General features: G+C 45.4%; 1 protein-coding gene across 1 annotated transcript in view; it reads right to left on the reverse strand.

Moving 5' to 3' along the window:
- Positions 1–6,385: 6,385 nt before the first annotated feature.
- Positions 6,386–18,167, reverse strand: part of wdr11 (WD repeat domain 11) — a 53,240-nt gene continuing 41,458 nt past the window's right edge. Inside the window, exons 21-29 of the mRNA XM_062401057.1 lie at positions 17,424–17,486; positions 17,028–17,093; positions 13,792–13,981; positions 11,723–11,818; positions 10,392–10,557; positions 10,017–10,114; positions 9,769–9,914; positions 9,099–9,181; positions 6,386–8,332 (exon numbers count right to left, since the gene is read on the reverse strand). Of these exons, the coding sequence (XP_062257041.1) occupies positions 8,133–8,332; positions 9,099–9,181; positions 9,769–9,914; positions 10,017–10,114; positions 10,392–10,557; positions 11,723–11,818; positions 13,792–13,981; positions 17,028–17,093; positions 17,424–17,486 (1,108 nt within the window). The 3' untranslated portion in view covers positions 6,386–8,132. The remainder of the gene's footprint in view (positions 8,333–9,098; positions 9,182–9,768; positions 9,915–10,016; positions 10,115–10,391; positions 10,558–11,722; positions 11,819–13,791; positions 13,982–17,027; positions 17,094–17,423; positions 17,487–18,167) is intronic.

Here is an 18,167-nt window from a genome sequence, read left to right on the forward strand (position 1 = left end):
TTCCACTTAGAGCCTTGTTTCATTATTTTAGATTTATCACTGCCATGGTTTTCCTTCCATACGTCCCAGCTTGTAATTCATAGCAACTCGCAGTGCACAACCAAAAAGACTTTTAAGGGGACTACTAGTTGGGGTTGTTCCCAGGCTGGAGGGAGAAGGGTCTCTGGGGCCTGCTGGGTGAGGTGGTGGAGTGTTGTCCAAAGAAGAGTGGGGCTGGTCCCACTGGAATGAACATTTATGGATATATGGAGTCCAGCCTGACAATCACACTCAACCTCCTCCCAGCATGGCACACCCAGTCAGGGAAATATCTATCATAGATCTAAATCAGGGGCCATTAGGGGCCAATTATAAACCCAACATCTATGCACAATTCATGATTAAGTAAAGTGCACATTGGAGTCATTCCTTGTTTACTGTCAGCTCTGTAGCATTGATTCAAAGCCACAAATATATATGTTTGAATTGTTCCTTATAGAAGCACTTTGTGTTCTTGTTGAATTGTCACATTTAATATTGTTAGGAAGTGACTAGTTCAGATCCTTTTATTTTCTAAGACGATTGACAGGAGGAGGGGCATTTCAGTGTCATTGAGGATTTCCAAATCTTTGAAAATCACTCACTTTACTTTTGTCTGTCAGACAGAACAACATTATGATGATACAAATAATCACCAACTGATAAATGTGACGAATACGTCTGTCATGATTTTAACTGCCTTAGACACAGATAAATATCAGTGACAGAGAATAAAAAAAGAGCTTATTTCACCACTCAGTAAATGGCGCAGTAGGACTTTGCATCTAATCTTTCAGGGGCCTCTCGGGGCCATTTAACTGTTGTGTTTTTGTGCCGGAAGCTTTCTGGCGGGGGGGTCGTGGGGAAAGAAGGCATCGAACTGGGATGGAGCAGGGAGGAGAAGAAAGCTGGGATTCCTCCTCCATCACCATAATAGAATTACCGTGGTGAACAAAGCAGGCATTAGTTCGCCCACGGTGGCATTTGGTGAAGATCCATCTCTCTTTCCTCTGCGGCCCGGTCCTTGCTGCTTGAGGAGAAAATCTACCCTTTCTCTGCCCCCCCCCCCCCCCCCCCCCCCCCTTTCACGAGGCTCACCAGATTGCAACAAGGGCTCAACTGACACACATGCACACTGGACCTGCACAGACACACACAGCATGCCTCTCGGACATGCTTGTGTTGGTAAAAATGGGCCTGCATGTGTGTGCTCACGGGCCGGGGCAGTGGCTCTGTGCTCCGCAGCTTGACCTGCCCATCAGAGGGGATTACATCTACATAACTCCAACCCAACACTGTCAGCACCCTGCCCCTCCCTCATCCACTGCTCCCTCCACTTCTCCTGTCATCCTGCTTTCCTCCTCCTCTCTGTCTCCTCATCACTTTAGCCTTTCATTCCCTCTGTCCAATCTCTCTCACTCTCTGTCTCTCTGTCTCTCTCTCTCTCTCTCTCTCTCTCTCTGATGTATTTCTGTGTTGAGCCTGTTGCAATGTTCCAGCATCAAATATCTGTCCTCAGAGAGCTGGAGTGGAAGTGTCGGTGAGCAGTGACCTCCCAAAACTTATCGCAAGTGTAAACCTGGCATTCCTGAGAGGAGTTTTCCCTGCACACACACATGCACACTCAAACACACACTCAAACACACAGTCAAACACACATGCCCACAGAAGTGTGAGCAGGGGTTAGAAGAAATAGGTGCTCTGCTGATTTCCCGATTAGGCCGCATCACGCAGTAGTAGTGCTGCTGCTGCTGCTGGTGTCAGATCGTCTCAGCGATAGAGGGAACACGGCGCCGTCACACACAGACACACACTGTGCTGTTATGAAATGGACCTGCAATTTCTGTCTGGCTCTCTCTCGCTATGTGACCCACTAACACACACACACACCTCGGCTAACAAGAGGCACGCAGCAGACACAGTGGAATGTGACTCTTTTCAATAGGATTCAGACACAGATTGTGGGAAAGTGAAGTTGTGTGTTGTAGCTACATCAATATGAATGAAGCAACAGTTAACTGAAATACAAGCAGCATTTCTTGTTTGTCAGGATGTTTTTTTTAATGAGAAATGAGAAAAGAAACATATTAAAATTAGTTTTCAAAAGTTAATTAAATTGATTATTATATATATATTGTATTGTTGTGCCTGCAGTAGTAATCTATAGACGGTAGAGGTGAATCTACATGAAGCATTTGCAGAGCAGCTGCAGCAGGAAGCTACACCACATGACTCTACACGTCTCCCAGACCTCTGCTGCCCCCCAGTGGAATCAGAGCAAACCTATGAGTCCTGTACTAATGCAAAGTACAGTATGTTGTATAACGTATGTAATAATAGTGTAACAACGTTTCGCATTGACACATATTATATGCACATGTTTTATTTATGTTGTAATATTAGGATCAAACTACAATTTTGATTACCTTGCCAAACGGATCATTTACAAAATTTTTTGTAAATGAAACTGACACGGCTGTTTCATGAAGCAGCTGAAAACAACAACTCTGTTTCCATGGTATCGTTCAATGTGGGACATAAGAAACCCAAACCTCCTTTTGTCATTCCTTCACTCTGAATGCATCCGGCTATAAACCCAGGACATGGTTAGAATTCGTAGAACACAAGTGGGACAGCGAGCCAGTCTCAGCTGAACACAGTCGAGAGTCGCAGCCGTAAAACAAAGCTCAGGGCTTTCTACCCCACACTGTAAATATGACTCTTCTATGATGAATAGCCATCTCGACTTAACAGTGCAGCGGATGTTTTCCTTTTCAGAAACCACTGGAGAAGGCCTGAGCCCGGACCTGGTTGGCTTTTGGCAGCATAGCACGTGGTTATCCCCAGGAGTGTGGGCTTGCACGGGCCACAGCATAACAGCCCACTGCTCCTGATCCTCCAGTGTGTGCCCCCCCCCCCCCCAACCCCAACTGGCCCGCTCTCACACACAGGCCCAGTGTGTCCGGTCGGAGTACGGCGGAGAGGAAGCACACATGCTCCGCTTGACTAGAAACGAAAACACGCAGCTCCGGGAGAGACCCACACAGCGGGACAAGTCTCTCTGCGCTCACAGTAAAGAGGCCGAGGCAGTTAAAGTGGGATCGTTCTGTACATTCAAGCAACGAGCACGTATTCATGGCTGCACAGGGGCATACACACCTTCAGATAAACACACGCACACACACTTGGACGTATACACAACAATACAGGAAATGGGTCAGCTGCAGAACAGGTATCCCTTACATCCTCTCCTGGCTCCCACTGTCCTCCGATGAAAGGGAACACCGTCGTCTGTGCGGCCCTGGGCCCGGCTGGCCGAGTGTACAGCGGCTTATAAGAGGCCATTTCCTTCATAATCATCCCTGCCTTCCCCTGTTCTAATCTCCCAAAGGACAGTGGCAATTAGCCCGGGGGATGGCCTCGCTGTAACGCGGGCATCTGTGGCATCTCTATTACCTCCTGGCCCGTCACTGACACACAATAACACACACACTTTGGGGGTCGACTGCAGCCATAGCTGGGATTTGTGGGTCCCCTTGGGTCGCCTTGGGTCCCCCTGGGTCCCTTTTGTGTCTGCGGGCCTGACACTTCTTCTCATTCCTAACATTTCATTTGGTATTTGATTATTAGCTCACGTCGCCTTTTGTATGGTTACTGTGGAACTGCTGTGAATTCACCTCCCAGCCCTTAATGGGACCTCTCCACTGAGTCTATTTGTTGTTTACACGTTACAACACATGCAGACACAAGAGGGTCTGGATGTGGTTTAAGCTTTGTCAACAACGGTTTGGAAAGAGATCTTTCAACCGTGCCTTTCTGGCTTGTTGACATAGCAGAGTGGATTTCCTATTAATAATATCATGAGATAAACCTCCCGCTCACGGGTTTGGAAATTTCTCCCCCCTCCCCCCCCACCCGTCTGAGCGAGTCATAACCTTGTTTGCGAATCATTTGTCTCTTCTCACACACACACACACACACACACACACACAACAGTGATCCTTCTCAGGGGATTAGTGGTGTAGAGTTGTGTAGTGAGCAGCACACCGCGCTGTAACAGAGGCCGCTCCGTGCCCCTGACACAATACGCTCATTGATTCCGCTCTGCTTTTGTAAATAGCAGCCCTGCTCGCAACATGCACGCGTGGAGGCCACAAAAGAACTGTTTTAGAGATAGCAGGGAGCTTTTGAAAACATTACCCTGTCCTCAAGTCATTACCGGGGGCTCAATAAGAGTTTGTCATCGCATGGTAATGTTCCAGAGATCCTGCTGAACCCCCCCCCCCCACCGGTGCAGCCCCTCCTCCCCGCTTTACTCTCTTGCTCCTGTCTTTCTCAAAAGCAGTGCGTTGTGGTGAGGTGAGGCCATGGTCCGCTGAACATTGTGACATCCATCTAAATGGAATCCGATAAAGGTAGGGGCCTGAATACCTTCAACATAAACATCACCTGAGGCCCCCCCGAGCAGGGGCCCCTGGCACTGCCCCGGCAGCCAACCAGAGCCTGCACACGTCAGGGGGGAAGAGGGAGATCGACAAATGGCATAGCAGGGGCAGGAAGGAGGGAGGGAAGTCACTTCTCACCAATCTGATGAGTGGCAGCAGATATCAGATGGTATCAGGCCTGTGGGTTTCTTCCCGCCAGGCGACCCCCCCCCCCACACACACACACACACACACACACGTGGGCAGCGGGAGGTGATGCAGGGTTGACGGTGATCTTGTGAGAGAAACGGATATGACCTTTACACATGTAGATCAGGTTCCCCCGTGGGGCAAGAAACCGGTGATAACAGAGAAGAAAGGTGAGGAAAGTGAGCCATAATTACAGTGAGGAGGAGAAGAGGGACTATTTGGCTTTAAGGATGAGAAACATGGGAGTTGGATTCAGGTCAGTCCAAAAACAACATGTAAATTTAATGGTGTTTCACTGTGTTTTCAACCCAGGTCAAAAGGACAAGAGTGAAACAACAATCAGGATACCTAGACACATAATTACCCTCATGAGCGCAGCACACACTCAGCCCCAAAATAATTCCACTAGCCGGGGTTGTGAGTTGCCTGAAGAATGCTCTACAATGTCTCGGGCAGGTGTCGGGAAAACAATGGAAGATGGGATAATTACAGAGATAATGAGGGATGAACTCGATGGTAACCTCCAGAGAGACTAGGGAAAGCAAAGTAGGGTAACAGACAGAGGCTTTTCAGTGAGGTGTTGTGAGCAGGCCGGGACCTGCCCAACCTGGATAACACTGTCTGTCAGCAGCCCCAGAGAATAGGCTCATGGGAACTGCATGACCTGCTGTAAGTCACTGTCTGCACCACACAGCCTCTGCCTCCGCTGTGCCACAGGTATCGCCCGCTTCTACATCTGATTGAGAATGCGTGACAGAAACGACAGAGTACGATTCATTTGCAGCCGGCTGTTAATTCTCGCCATATGTAGCGTGAAGCGGCGAGGGCCAGCGATTTCCATCTGCTAAGTGAACATAAGTGCTCCTCGCTGCTCTGGATCCAAACACACTTAATCTTGTGTTTCTGACTCGGCTTTGAGTCTTATTTCAGGAAGGGCTACCGAGAGGCGAAAGCCAAGTAGCAGATGGAAACAAGTCTTCCAGGAAATTAGTGGAGGTTGGGGTGCAGCGAGAACATGAGTTGGCACGACGTCCGCCTGCTTTCTTTAAGTGGAAGAAAAGCAAGGAGGGATAGAAGAAAGAAAAGGAGGGATAAGGCACATATAAGGGGGGGAAAGGGAAGTTGCATGTGAGGGTGTCTGGATGGGAGCTGTTATCAGAGCCATTTGGAGAGCTGGGTGGTAACCTGTATAAGCCGAGGGACAGAAGAGAAATGTTGCAGCGAGGCCCTGCATACTGATGACCAGGCTCTAACGGCTGGATTAGCTCCCCGGCAGTTATTCATTAAGCCATTAAAGGAACACAACCAAGTCATTTGTGCGGCCTTCTGTTTCAGACTGTTTTTCTTCTCGGTGAGAGGAGAAACAGAATACACGTCGATGAATAAATCTGAGGCAAAGAAAAGGGTGAAAGCGCTGGGACCTGGGCAGCGGGCTGGAGCCAGCTGTTGGCCCTCCTCCGGAGCCAGAAAAGAAGTAATTAATTGCGGAAGCAGCTCATGCAGGAGCCAATTCACTTTCAGGACACTTTGATGAATGAATGCACATTCAAATTCAATCTACCTGCATTGAAATTAAAAGAGGATAATTGCATAGAACACTTGATGAAACATGTCTTTTCTCATTGACAGCCATTAAACGGTAAAGAGCGCCAGCCAATTTGCCTGCTACTGAGGGCGAACAGCGCCCCCTGGTGTCTACCTCCTCAGACAGCAAACACACTGGAAACTTCAGGTTAATTATATTGATTTTATTGCCATCCATATATATACATATATCTTTTCTTCTCTTGTAATATTTATATAGCTTAAAGCATCGGGATCACTGTGTAAACAATGAACAGGGAACAATGAAAACAGGCTTAAACATTACAATGACTTCTTACAAAACCTACTGTTTGAGGAATGTATTCTCACCGGTCTACACGCTGAACAGAATCATTTTGTCTAGTTTGTTTTTAGTACAAAGACAAGGAGCACGTGTTAATCCTAACTTAAGGTCCTGGATGATTCCACCATACTGCATTACTGGGAAAAGAGACACAGCACCAGCTAAACTCCAGGTGACCCTAGGCTGACTCAATGTGATCCTATAGTGCGTTAGTGGGGCGGTGTGAGAAATGGATCTACAGGAACAGCATATATATCCCCCCCCCCCATGAAAATAAGCCTGGGTTGCCATAGTGACAGTGCCTGGGGTAAAAACACAACACAGCAGAGAAACAGCACGTGTTTATGAAACACAATAACGCACAAAAAGTCCTGTGGATGGAGTTAGTGTCTCACTTCAGGACAACTTAACATGTTACAAGGCATTTAAAAAAATTAAAAAACACAAAATCACTAAAGTCGTTGCATTGTCATAGAGGATTTTAAAGATCAGTAGATGTTGAATTTACAGTGTGAACTTAAAGCAGAGCAGGAGTCCCGAGTATAAACTACTTCTTGTTGTGCGTCAGGTTTTGTGATTGTGACGAGCACCAGTGAGCAGCACTTCTCATTGTTTGTGTATAAACGATCCGTCAGAGGTCAAATGAGTTACAACGTGTTACAACCGCTCGTCTTGTAACGCACAGAAAAACTCAAATTGGATTAATGAACAATCAGCATCTATTTAACTGAGCTGAACTCTACACAGGCTAATTAAATGGTATATCTTAGGGAGCAGCGGTCAGATTCCGCTCCCCTCGGTATGCCGGGAGATAATAGTTTAATAAATGTGTAATGAGTGCAGGGCAGCCTGGCTAAATGCGTTCACTGTCTTCCCATCTGCAGTGGCTTAGGTCAGTCGCCACCTGCTGGAGAGAAAAGCTCCTCTCTGTTATGTGTCTGTTTAGATGCCTCTTATAAAGATTCAATTACACTTGGTTTTCGCTAAATGAAAAGCAAAGAGCAAATTCTGGAATTCAGTCACAGCAGTTTTGGAGGAGTACATTTTCTAAATGAAATAGTTAGTTTACTAATTTGGCATTGATTAATCATATTTAATTCCAGCAGCAAAAGGGCTAATTGAACCCGCAGAGATGCAACAGTACTTTGAAATTTTCAATAAAGGCACAAAAAAGAATGTTTAACCATTTAAAAATGAATCTAGTTCAATTAATGAACCTATGAAATCACACACTGATATCAAGGTGAATAACAACAATGTGTATAACTCCACTTGTTGGGGGGAATCAGGAAAAAAGGGTGTTTCCCCTTGGGGCTGTTACATGCATCACATATACGCACACAAACTCACACTGTTCATACCAAACGTTAAGAAACTCAGAAAAGTCACAAACAACTGACAACTTCACATGGAGGAAACTCTGCACAGCTCTTCCTTCTCCTGGTGTGGAGATGACGCTCATCATTCCCTTGGATACTGACACAAAGTTCCTTCACAAATGTTAAGTTGCTGAAGTTAGAATGAATGGCGGGCACTTGGTCTGCAGTAATGTGCACGCCATTCCGGATCTACCAAATTGCCCGTCCTTCAGGTCACTCAGCGTTCTCCTGGCTCAGCTTGACTTCTTCTCCGCCAAGAATGGCTTCTGGAACACCTCCCTCTCCCTGGAACAGCTCCTCCATCAGCTGCTCCCCTGCACTGCCGGCCCGTGACGCCCACAGTGCAGCACCCTCCCGCAGGCCCAGCGAGCGGAGCAGCCGGGCATAGTCCAAAAACGCAGCCTCGATGAGTTTATGTGCAAATGGTGGTTAAGGAGAACTTGTTAGTGTTGTCAAGCAGACCTCTCTGAGATCAGAAGTTATAGCAATGAAGGTTGGCTAAACACTAGAGACACTAATTCAGCCTGTGTTCACTGTGTTTTTGCTAATTACAATGGTAAAGAAAATGAATTGATAAATCACTCTTGGAAAAGTCTGCTCCTGCAGGGGAGCCTGGCCTTTAACACACTTCTGTTCTGGTCTGGTCTCTATAAATCAAATGTTATTAAGAGGCTACAAGCCAGTCTGACCAGTATACAAGCCTAAAGGGCTCTTCAGTGTACATACAGTAGCTATAGTAACTATATGACTGTAAAGATAATTTCTTTGTTGAGAAGATAATCACCATAATATCACAGTATCACAGTGTGAGACTGTGTAATTTTCTTTTAGGTGTAAATATACACCCATTCACAAGTCAGACTATAACAAGAAACAACACAAATTGACCGGCAGGTACTGTTATGGCTGTTTTTTTATAACCATATATAATTGGTCAGGTGTGAAACCTCTTCAAAGTGCCGGATGTAAATGTTCTCTCTCACTCTGTGACATTAAAGGGATATGACCTATTGGAAAGATGAGAAACATAGCTCCATATTCTCCACGGAGCATCTACCTTGACCTTTATTGTGATAAAAGCCCTCCACTATCCAATGCGTGTCTGTAGCAGAGAGTTAGCAGCCGAGCTAACGCTGGTCAGAAGATGCTCTGAGTAAAGTCGGGGGTTTTCAAAAAGGATATTGGAAGAGTCATTGGCCTCCATCACCCCGGACTTCAGACAGGCTTCGATGAAGAGTGCGGCGCGGTCAAAGTGCCTCATGCTGCTCGGGAGACGGGAGGAGAAAGAAGGAGAAAGACAGGCAGGTAGATGAGGATGGGAGAACTATTGTCAGAAACCAGCATCCTCTCTGCAATGATGTCTGTATCCTGAAGCACCCATCAAGCCGGTCATCACGAGCCCTCTTTAATTCTCTGTGAGAGCTTTTGTGCTGCTGGAGGAATCTCAGAACACAAGCTGTCTAGGAGAATGGGCCGACCAACAGCAGAGCCATGCTGAGGTAAAAGATATAAGGTCATACAATTCATATACAGCGGAGTGTCCTTCACTGTACTCAAGAAGAAAAGAAGAGGAAGCAAGCGAAGAGGAAGGTCAGGCAGAAAAATCACAGGATAATCACATTTCAGAAAGAGAGGACATTTTTCAAAAGAACGAGAATCTCTATTAAGAGAATAGTTTGTGAGACTGGATATATATTTGTAGATTTCTACGAATAGAATTAATACGAGACAGAAAATGTCGGGTTTGTGTTTCTCATTTTTCGAAACATTAGTCATAGACGATGCGCAACTCTTAAATATATATACATATATGCAGTAGGCTCATGATAGCATCAGTCCTGGTTCTTACCTGTGGAGCATCTCTCCCACTTTGTTAAAGCAGCCCAGTGACAGCAGCACCAGGATGGCTTTGGACTTGTGGTTGACCTGCGGGGAGATCAGGTGCTCGGCCCAGCGCTTCAGCACGTCTGAGCCCTCTGCTGGACTGAGACGCACCTGGAGTCACACACAACAGGCAGGGGACACACTCAGTAACTGTCCAAACATTACACAGTATCTGATGCTTCCCTCTGATGGAAGCCCGTCGTGCTGAGGTACCTTAGCCAGCCAGGCGGCTCGGTTCCACTCCCCGTAGGTCTGCAAGTAGCGGCAAGCGTCGGCTGCCTTGTCAATCAAACACAGCAGCTGTACTCCCTCTGACGTGCAGTAAAAGGGGAGAATATGTGCAAAGATGAGACACGGAGGAGTGATGGCCTAACACTGCCTGCAGTGGCTAAGTCTTCCCAAGTCGAGTTGTTTCTCGATACACTGAAAGTTACATCTTGGTGAGACTATTTTTTGCTTAAGGATCAAAATGGCTGCAAAGGCCTAAAAGGTAGATTCATTATTTAAACATATTTAGAAGCTGGAGAACATTCATTATAATGGTGGAGCAGAGAGAGCCGACCAGTATCAGATATACCGTAAAACTACCTGCTAGCTTGCCATTAGCGATCATGTTGGTGGCCACTAATTTGATAGTGGACTGTGAGGGGCCCGAGGAGGTAATGGTGGTCACCAGACAGGCCTTGAGCGAATCACAGTAATAGCTGGTGTTGTCGGCGCTCGTCTCCAGTAGTAACTGCACCGCCCGGTCCGTCTGAGAGCAAAACAAAGAGATGACTGCGGTAACAAAGAGAAACAAGGCATTAGTGGCTCGCCCAGGTAATCACTGTGTGAGCTAATCAGGACAGGATTGCAGGGAGGAATTATTGTCTATTATCTGTCTTTTCATCTGGGGGAGATGAAGGCTTAAGCTCACGCTGGGGTCAGCACGGCCTGGCCTCTGCCTGTCTCCCTAATGGAGGACTGCGCCTCCAACAAACAGCCTCCTGATTGCAGCCTGTGATTACAGGGAGAGTGGCGACATCGAGAGGGGAGAGAAGTGAATCTAGTCCACACAGGCTGAGATGCCAGCAAGGACCGAGGCAGCACTTACTGTCCATCCTGCTTCCTTAGGCTCCACGGCATTGGTATGACCTATTTACAAGTATGCCGATACGCAGAGCTGAGGAGTGTGAAGTGTACTTGTGAGGAGAAAGGGGAAGAACATAGTCTGAACGCTGCAAAAAAGGATGATGGAGAGAGAACGCGCAATTTGTGTCACATAGGTTTTTGAAGATGTGGCAGCTGAAAACAGAAACTAAGAATGTATCCATCCATGTGTGAGGATATCACTTCTCAGAGTATGTTATGGTTATGGTATCCAGCTCAGCACTAAATTCAGCCCTTAAAGAGAGTGTTGTCATGACTAGTAAAACCAAGGTGGATCAGAAGCAATATTTCCCTTCATTCTTAATGGAAGACCAGGTACTAGATGTAGTGAGCAAGGGAAGATATTTGGGTCACACCATCAGGAATGATTTATGTGACAACAATTTGAAACGTCTGTGCTAGAAACTGTGCATGAGGAAACATGCTGGCATGCACATTTACTATGTGTAGAGATGATGTTTAAACAATTATATCTGAGCCTATTGGGCTTCATTCTACACAGCACTCTGGTGGTGCAGCTACAGCAGTGCAAACATTTAAAAGCTTCGGAGGGCAAATAATGAGCATTTAGGATCTGGGCCATACAGGCCATGTGTTTGTTACTCAGCCTCACATGCTGAGATGAAAAGTGTGGTTATTTTATCACAATTTTTTTGTTCTGTATTGTGCTGTTTTTTTATTTCTATACAGATATTTTACCTATGAGTCTGAAATAGGCTACACAAAAACTACCGGCTGGAGTGAATGTGAAGTGGCAGTGTAGTACCTACCTGACCCAGCAGGAGGAGCTGGTCCGCACACTTCTTGGTGTGTTCATAACTGGTGCGCTTCACCTCCTGCAGGTGAACCCGATCCAACTGGAACTTCTGTTGAGCAAAGATAAAGGTAGTTTTTAGTGTGAGTGTGTGTGTGTGTGTGTGTGTGTGTGTGTGTGTGTGTGTGTTTGTGTGAGAGAGAGAGAGCTATGAAATCAGTTCATCACTGCTTACACACATATCATACATAGCTTATATAAGGACATTTTATGAGCGATGATGAGCAAAAAAGCTTTGGAGAAGAATTCTAAGAATACAAAGCCCAGAAATGGAGACTATAATAATAAAGTCTTTAAAATATTCAGGAGTTTTCACAGTGTCTCTGGTGCCAGAGCCTCCCATTACGACTTTTATTACTGGTGGATTTATACCAGTTATTTCACTTCATAGTCCCTGATGAGAGATCAGACTTTTTTTCACTGAACCAAAGGATGATCATGAAACATTAAAACAGCATTAGATGCTTTAAAATATATGAGCTTATCAGTTTTATAAGAATTCTGGAGAGGGAAAAATGATATAATGAGGGAGGAGATAACTGCAAAGCAGAGAACTAGCTGCATACGCTGTGTGTGTGTGTGTCTGCCTGCGTGAACATTTATGTATCTTTATCTACCACAGAAGCTTTTTTGTAGCTTTTATAATGATGAGTTCTTCTGTGTGTAACAGCCGGTGGCATAAATCCTCACAGAGATACCAAATTAGTTAGTAGCTTCAGAGCTTCAGAGTCGTGTGCTCTGTATTGGAGTCTTGGTTATTAGTAATTACAGACAAGCTGCTGCAACTGAAGCTGCCATATGACGACAGGAACCAAGTGAGGCTGCAGAATGGTTGGGCAACTCTTTCAAACTCCAAACTTTGCGATCCCTATGTGGTTCCTCATTAACGGGGAGCAGAACTTCCACAGAAACAGAATGGAGCATAATCATAAAACGTCCTGAAAAACAACGAAAGACATAGAAAAGGATGAGCTAGTTTGAGATTTTTCCATGGGACAGCTACTGACTGCAATCAGTGAAATCCCTCTACATTCAGCACTTTGAAAGTTCAGCGAGAGCTAAAAGCTACTTGACATCTTTTTCTTAACTGGCTAATCGTGTTTCATCAAAGAAAAAAAAAACGTTCTCTCCTCTCCTCTGCTCCCCCGGGTTCACTGGCAGAGCCTTGTGGGGGAAGAAAAAGCTAGGGACTGCCGGTCTTCACTTGCAGAGTGGGCAATCTCTTGAATTACTTTTTTTATTTTTTTAAACTACTCTTCTAAAGTTAAGTCCACAGAAGTCATTTCCAGCCTGGACACAAAACCTTTCCATTAGCTATCAAAACATGAAGGTGGATGTCTTTGTTCAGTGCGGTGCTGTGTCCAGCGGCATAGTGATGCGGCCAGACACAGCAGCGAAGGGCCAATCGATAGGCATCTTTGGAAGAAACTTTTCTAATACTCTTTGGAGCGAGAGGGGTCGATAATTAAAGTTGAAAAAAATAAATAAAGAGGATTCGGGGTATTGTTTACAAGGTCCCTCGATGCCGGGTCGCTGGTGTCATCAGCGGGACGCATTGATCCGAGCAATGATACGGCACAAACAATCCAGGGTGTTTTATTTAATTGAGTGTATCCTGGTGTGGGCTAAAATCATTGAGGGGAAATGTCAGGGGAATGGAATGTAGTGAGGAATGAAGTGGACGCGGGTTTGACCTCTGAGGCTTAAAGGTGTGAGCTGCTTCGCTTGAAGACGGCGGATTAGTGAGACAACAGTGTAGATGCACAATGTCATTAATAATAGAATGTACTGGGTGAGCGTGACAATGTTGTTGTCACTGTGGATAACAAGGGACTGGGTGTTGGTGTGTTTGTGTGGGACTGACTGGAAGATACTAATTGTGTCTGAATGACGCTTAGGAGAATTTATTTTTAACTGTCAACTGCTGGGATTGTGGGTTTGTCTCTATCGTCTCTGTCTGCCAAGGAGAAGAAAAAGCAATAAAACAGATAAACACTTTGTCCTTTTCTTTTTTGTTCTACTGACCTGAAAGTACGAGCTCTCGCACAGGATGTCGTGGCAAATGTCCAGGTGGTTCTGTTGTGATGGCGGTGTGCCTTCACTCGGGGCCTTACCGTCTGCTGTGGCCACACTGAGTTGACGAGCCTGAGCAAACAACTGAAGGTAGTGGGATGCCACCGTCCAGAAGTGAAGGTCTGACTCGTCCCCAAACAACCTGCGGTTCAATACAACAACACATCAGCTGGGCTCAGGGTAGATAAGGCTTCTCTGTGGAGAATCTAGGCAAACTGTGAAGCCTGAATCAACGTGTGTCCCTTGGTTTTCACAGTAATCTGATCACTTATGACCGTAGACCACGCCTCGCTCTTTCAAGCTCCTCTCCTCCCGTTCACCACATCCCTCTGCTTGTTCTTGTGTCGTTTACCACCCTATAACATACCTGCACAGGCTGTTGCTAGGTAACCTTGCCATGTTAAGAACAGCATGGAAACTTGGACGGCCAGATGCAGAGATATGAGATCGGTCACAGCATCCATGGTTCCAAAACGGTCCGTAGGACTTTCCAGGAACGTTGTGGCTTTAATAACAGGATGCAAATGGAGGAGGTGTATTGCATCTCCGCTCAGACTGGCTGTTCTAGATTTTCCACATGCTTGAGGGAAATGAGAAGTGGAGCAGAGCTGAGATCAGAGTTGCTGATAAAAGCTGTCACACGTCATGCTCTCTTGTGGAGATGTGGAAAGAAGGGCTGTACAGTGAGAGCACAGTAAGCCCTGTTGCTGTGGCTGATAACTCGACATTTTTAGACCTAAATTATTGAACAGCACATTTGGATGATAATCTTGCATCAGCATGCTTATCTTTTCCCATTACATTACAGCTGTGAAGGAGCGAATGATGATATGAAAATACACAATTACACTACAGACAATCTTCTGTAGAAAATCCTTTCCAAACTATCTAATTATGTCTTGCTTGTTTGAATTATATTGTGTTCAATCACTGATCCGTGACCCGGCCAAAAACGAGCCTCACTCACTGTAAACCAAACTCCTGCCTGAGCTTTCAAACAAACCGACAGGAAGACGCTATGTAGTCAAAGACAAGTTTAACACGTGTTCTGTTAAACCAGGGGTTCTCAAACTTTTGCAAGCTGGGCCCCCCCAAAGCTGGTTAGGGGTAGTTGGGGCCCCCCCGCCCCCTGCCCCCCGCCCGCCACCACCGCCCTCAACCACACATCAATATATAGATAGATAGATAGCTTGGAGACAGTGCTATGCTTGGAGATGGTGGATTGTTGTTGCTGGAGGCCATCACATTTACCTTTTAAAGAAGTCCACAGGCTTCTCTTTCAAGTCGGGTTGTTTGGTGTCGAGGTGCCTTTTTAATTTGCATGGCTTCATGCTGTCATTCGCCAGCACCTCGGCACACAAAACACACTGAGGACGTTGCTCAGTCGTGCCAGTGACGGTGAAACCAAACTGCAAATGGCTCTCGTCACATTTGCGAAGCTTTGGCTTCTTAGCAACTGGCTCCTTTGTTGCCTGACTTTTACGAATCAGAAACTTGTCCATAGTTGTGTTTGTTTGCTGATACAGTGTGTGTGATGTTAATAATGTTCTAATTGAAACGTCGTGGTCTTGTAAGTGTGTTTGTATGTGTGGCTGTGAACGACTTTCACACGAATAATGAATAAGGCTGTGCTAGGCAATGGTTCCTAACAAAACAAACAGTACACAATGTAGACAGGGACAGCACAGAATAGTATTCAAGTGCTGGTGATTTATTTGTTGCAACACGGTGGATGATTGAAGATGTAAAGGTAGTTGTTAAGATGAAAAGGGCTAGCTGCAGTTGGTGGAAGTTAGCTAGCTAGAAGGCTAGCTCTTGGGGCTATGAGCTTTCTAAAAAAGACTGTGGAGCAAATTACTCCTTAGATTGGGCTACAAATAGGCCTGCTGCAAGTGCAGGAAGGTATTGCTAAGGAAGGAGTGAGCCTTTAAGCTTTCACTAACCAGTGACAGGTCGTCGGTCGTTTTTTTTTTTTTTGTCTGTGACATTGCGCCCCCAATTTGAGAACCACTGTGTTAAACAATAACAGCTTCAGTGCTCACTGTCACACTGTTACCCCACCAAAAAGGTTGTTTTTGTTTTTTGTTTTGTCTGTCTGTTCGTTAGCATGATTTCTTAAAAACTACCGGACAGATTACCATGAAACTTGTGGAAGGATGCAGAATGGCTCAGGAAAGAATCCATAAAATTGAGCTGCAGAGAGGAATAATTGGGTGGATACTGGAATTTTGCTTCACTTGTTTCTCACACAACATATTCCATGTGACAGGTACAAGGCCTCAGGAGACAATTGCATAACTCATGCGAGTGCACACAAAACGGCAACTAAAACTATAAGGTGTGACTGTCTGCATGAACGGCAACGACTTTATGGAAGATAGCACGAGCGGGGATACTGTTAATAGCGCTGCACACAACTATACAACGAATCAACAGAGCGAAACACCAAGTTGCAGATCTGATTTGTTATTATGAGAAGACAAATTGGCTCATTATGAAACTTTGGCAGGACAAATTAAAACATGGCAGGCTGCCACAGTTCAGATAATTCTGCTTTCAGATGGCGAGACAGGGGGAATTAGCCTTGGCGGAGGTAAGGACTTGATCTGCCCCTCTTGTTGTATAGTGTTTTACACTATGATGAGGTGAAGTGTTAGTATCCTGAAGGCCCATTTCACTTCTACGACCCTGTTCAGATGTACGTCAGCTCACACCTGATGTAAGTATGTGTCTCCACATGTGTCTGGAGTGACCACTTGAGATTGCATCTCACTTCCCAGATCTATATACATACACACATGTATGTCATTGTTGTTTAGAAAGACCATATGTGAATCAATGTGCAGTCCTACAATGATGTAAGATTTTACTGATGTAAATTCCAGCAGGTGGTCCTACAATGTGGACATGTTTATGTACACACTGCTTAAACACATTTCCACAGATCTCAACAAGTCCTCAAGCAGCTTGTGGACCAGCAGAGTCAGATGTGAATACTAGATAGGATCAGGGTTTGAATGTTAATTATTATCTCAGTTACAAAAACTGTACACAGCATTTCTCACTTTCATGTCAAGTCTTCAAATGTTACAATATAAGTGAGCTGGGGTTCCTGTTACCCTCCTGAACAAAGTACCGTGGGGGCAGAGAGCAAACTATGGTTTATTCCATGTTGAGTTGGGACTTACCGTGAAACCAGGAGGCATCGCTGCAACAGACTGAACTCTGGGTCCTGTAGCACACTCTTCACATCACTGGGGAGCCAATCAGAGACTTACAATCAGAACCCATCAATTGCACTTCTCAAACACAGCAGGCACAGAGTGGCTGTTAGAGGAGATTCTCTTATCTGTGAACCCACAGACGTCAGTACATGCTCTTTGGGCCTGCTGTTTTAAACCCAAAGGAGGCTGGGACTCTGACTTCATCCCAAAAGTACATTAAAACCAAAACTGACAATTGCAAACTCACACACTCATGCATTAAAATGTGATTGTTGACTTTTCAATAACGACAATGTCAAATATTCCACTTTGAGCTGCAGTGTGCCTTTATAAAGACACAGCAGTAGTGTAAGGACTCACTTAGACAGAGAGTTGAGCTGCTCCTGGATCAGACCTTTTATCTCGTTTTTCTCAGTGTAGTCTCTGAAACAGAAGGATCAAACTCAGTCAAATGGCTCCTCTCACTTCTTACCAAAATAAAACCTGACCTGATATTAAATGGGAAGCTGAGAACCAGCTTGTTAAGAGAAGTCGATTTGTGGTGTCAGGCAGTAATAGATAGCTCTACTCTTACATTAACATTGAGGTCAGGTAGCACCTTTCGCGCCGCTGCTGATGTAGCTGCCTGAGTCATGATAAGCAGCCAGTTGTGTGTGGTTGATGAAAGAAAGCAGGGTTGCACTATAAGGTCTCAATTAAATGGGGCACACTTACATCAGGCTACAGCTAAACACAGATGCACTCTAGCTGTCTGAACAAACAGAGATACTGTGCGTCTCTGAGGACAGTCTTTATTGGCTCCCATGTTGACTTGTTTACAAAAGGTGTTTTTTAATGAAGTCTATTAAACTGAAATGCTTGGGTGGTTGCCATATGTTATGGTTGTGATGGAGAACCTAGTGAGCTTCAGGAGACCCAGATGTCTGAAGTGGCAGTTTACTGGTGCCTGATACATCAAGGAGAAGAGCGATTGCCTAACTCTGAAGGCTGTCCTCCTTCACAGGGTGTAGTGACACCAACATCTTCTCACATGGCAATAGACTCACATTGTAGATCCCAATAATTGTTTTTCAAATTGTGTTAATTGTTTCCACTTAGAATTGC

The sequence above is a fragment of the Platichthys flesus genome, chromosome 12 (genome assembly GCF_949316205.1).
Source record: "Platichthys flesus chromosome 12, fPlaFle2.1, whole genome shotgun sequence".
In the NCBI taxonomy this organism is placed as follows: domain Eukaryota; kingdom Metazoa; phylum Chordata; class Actinopteri; order Pleuronectiformes; family Pleuronectidae; genus Platichthys; species Platichthys flesus.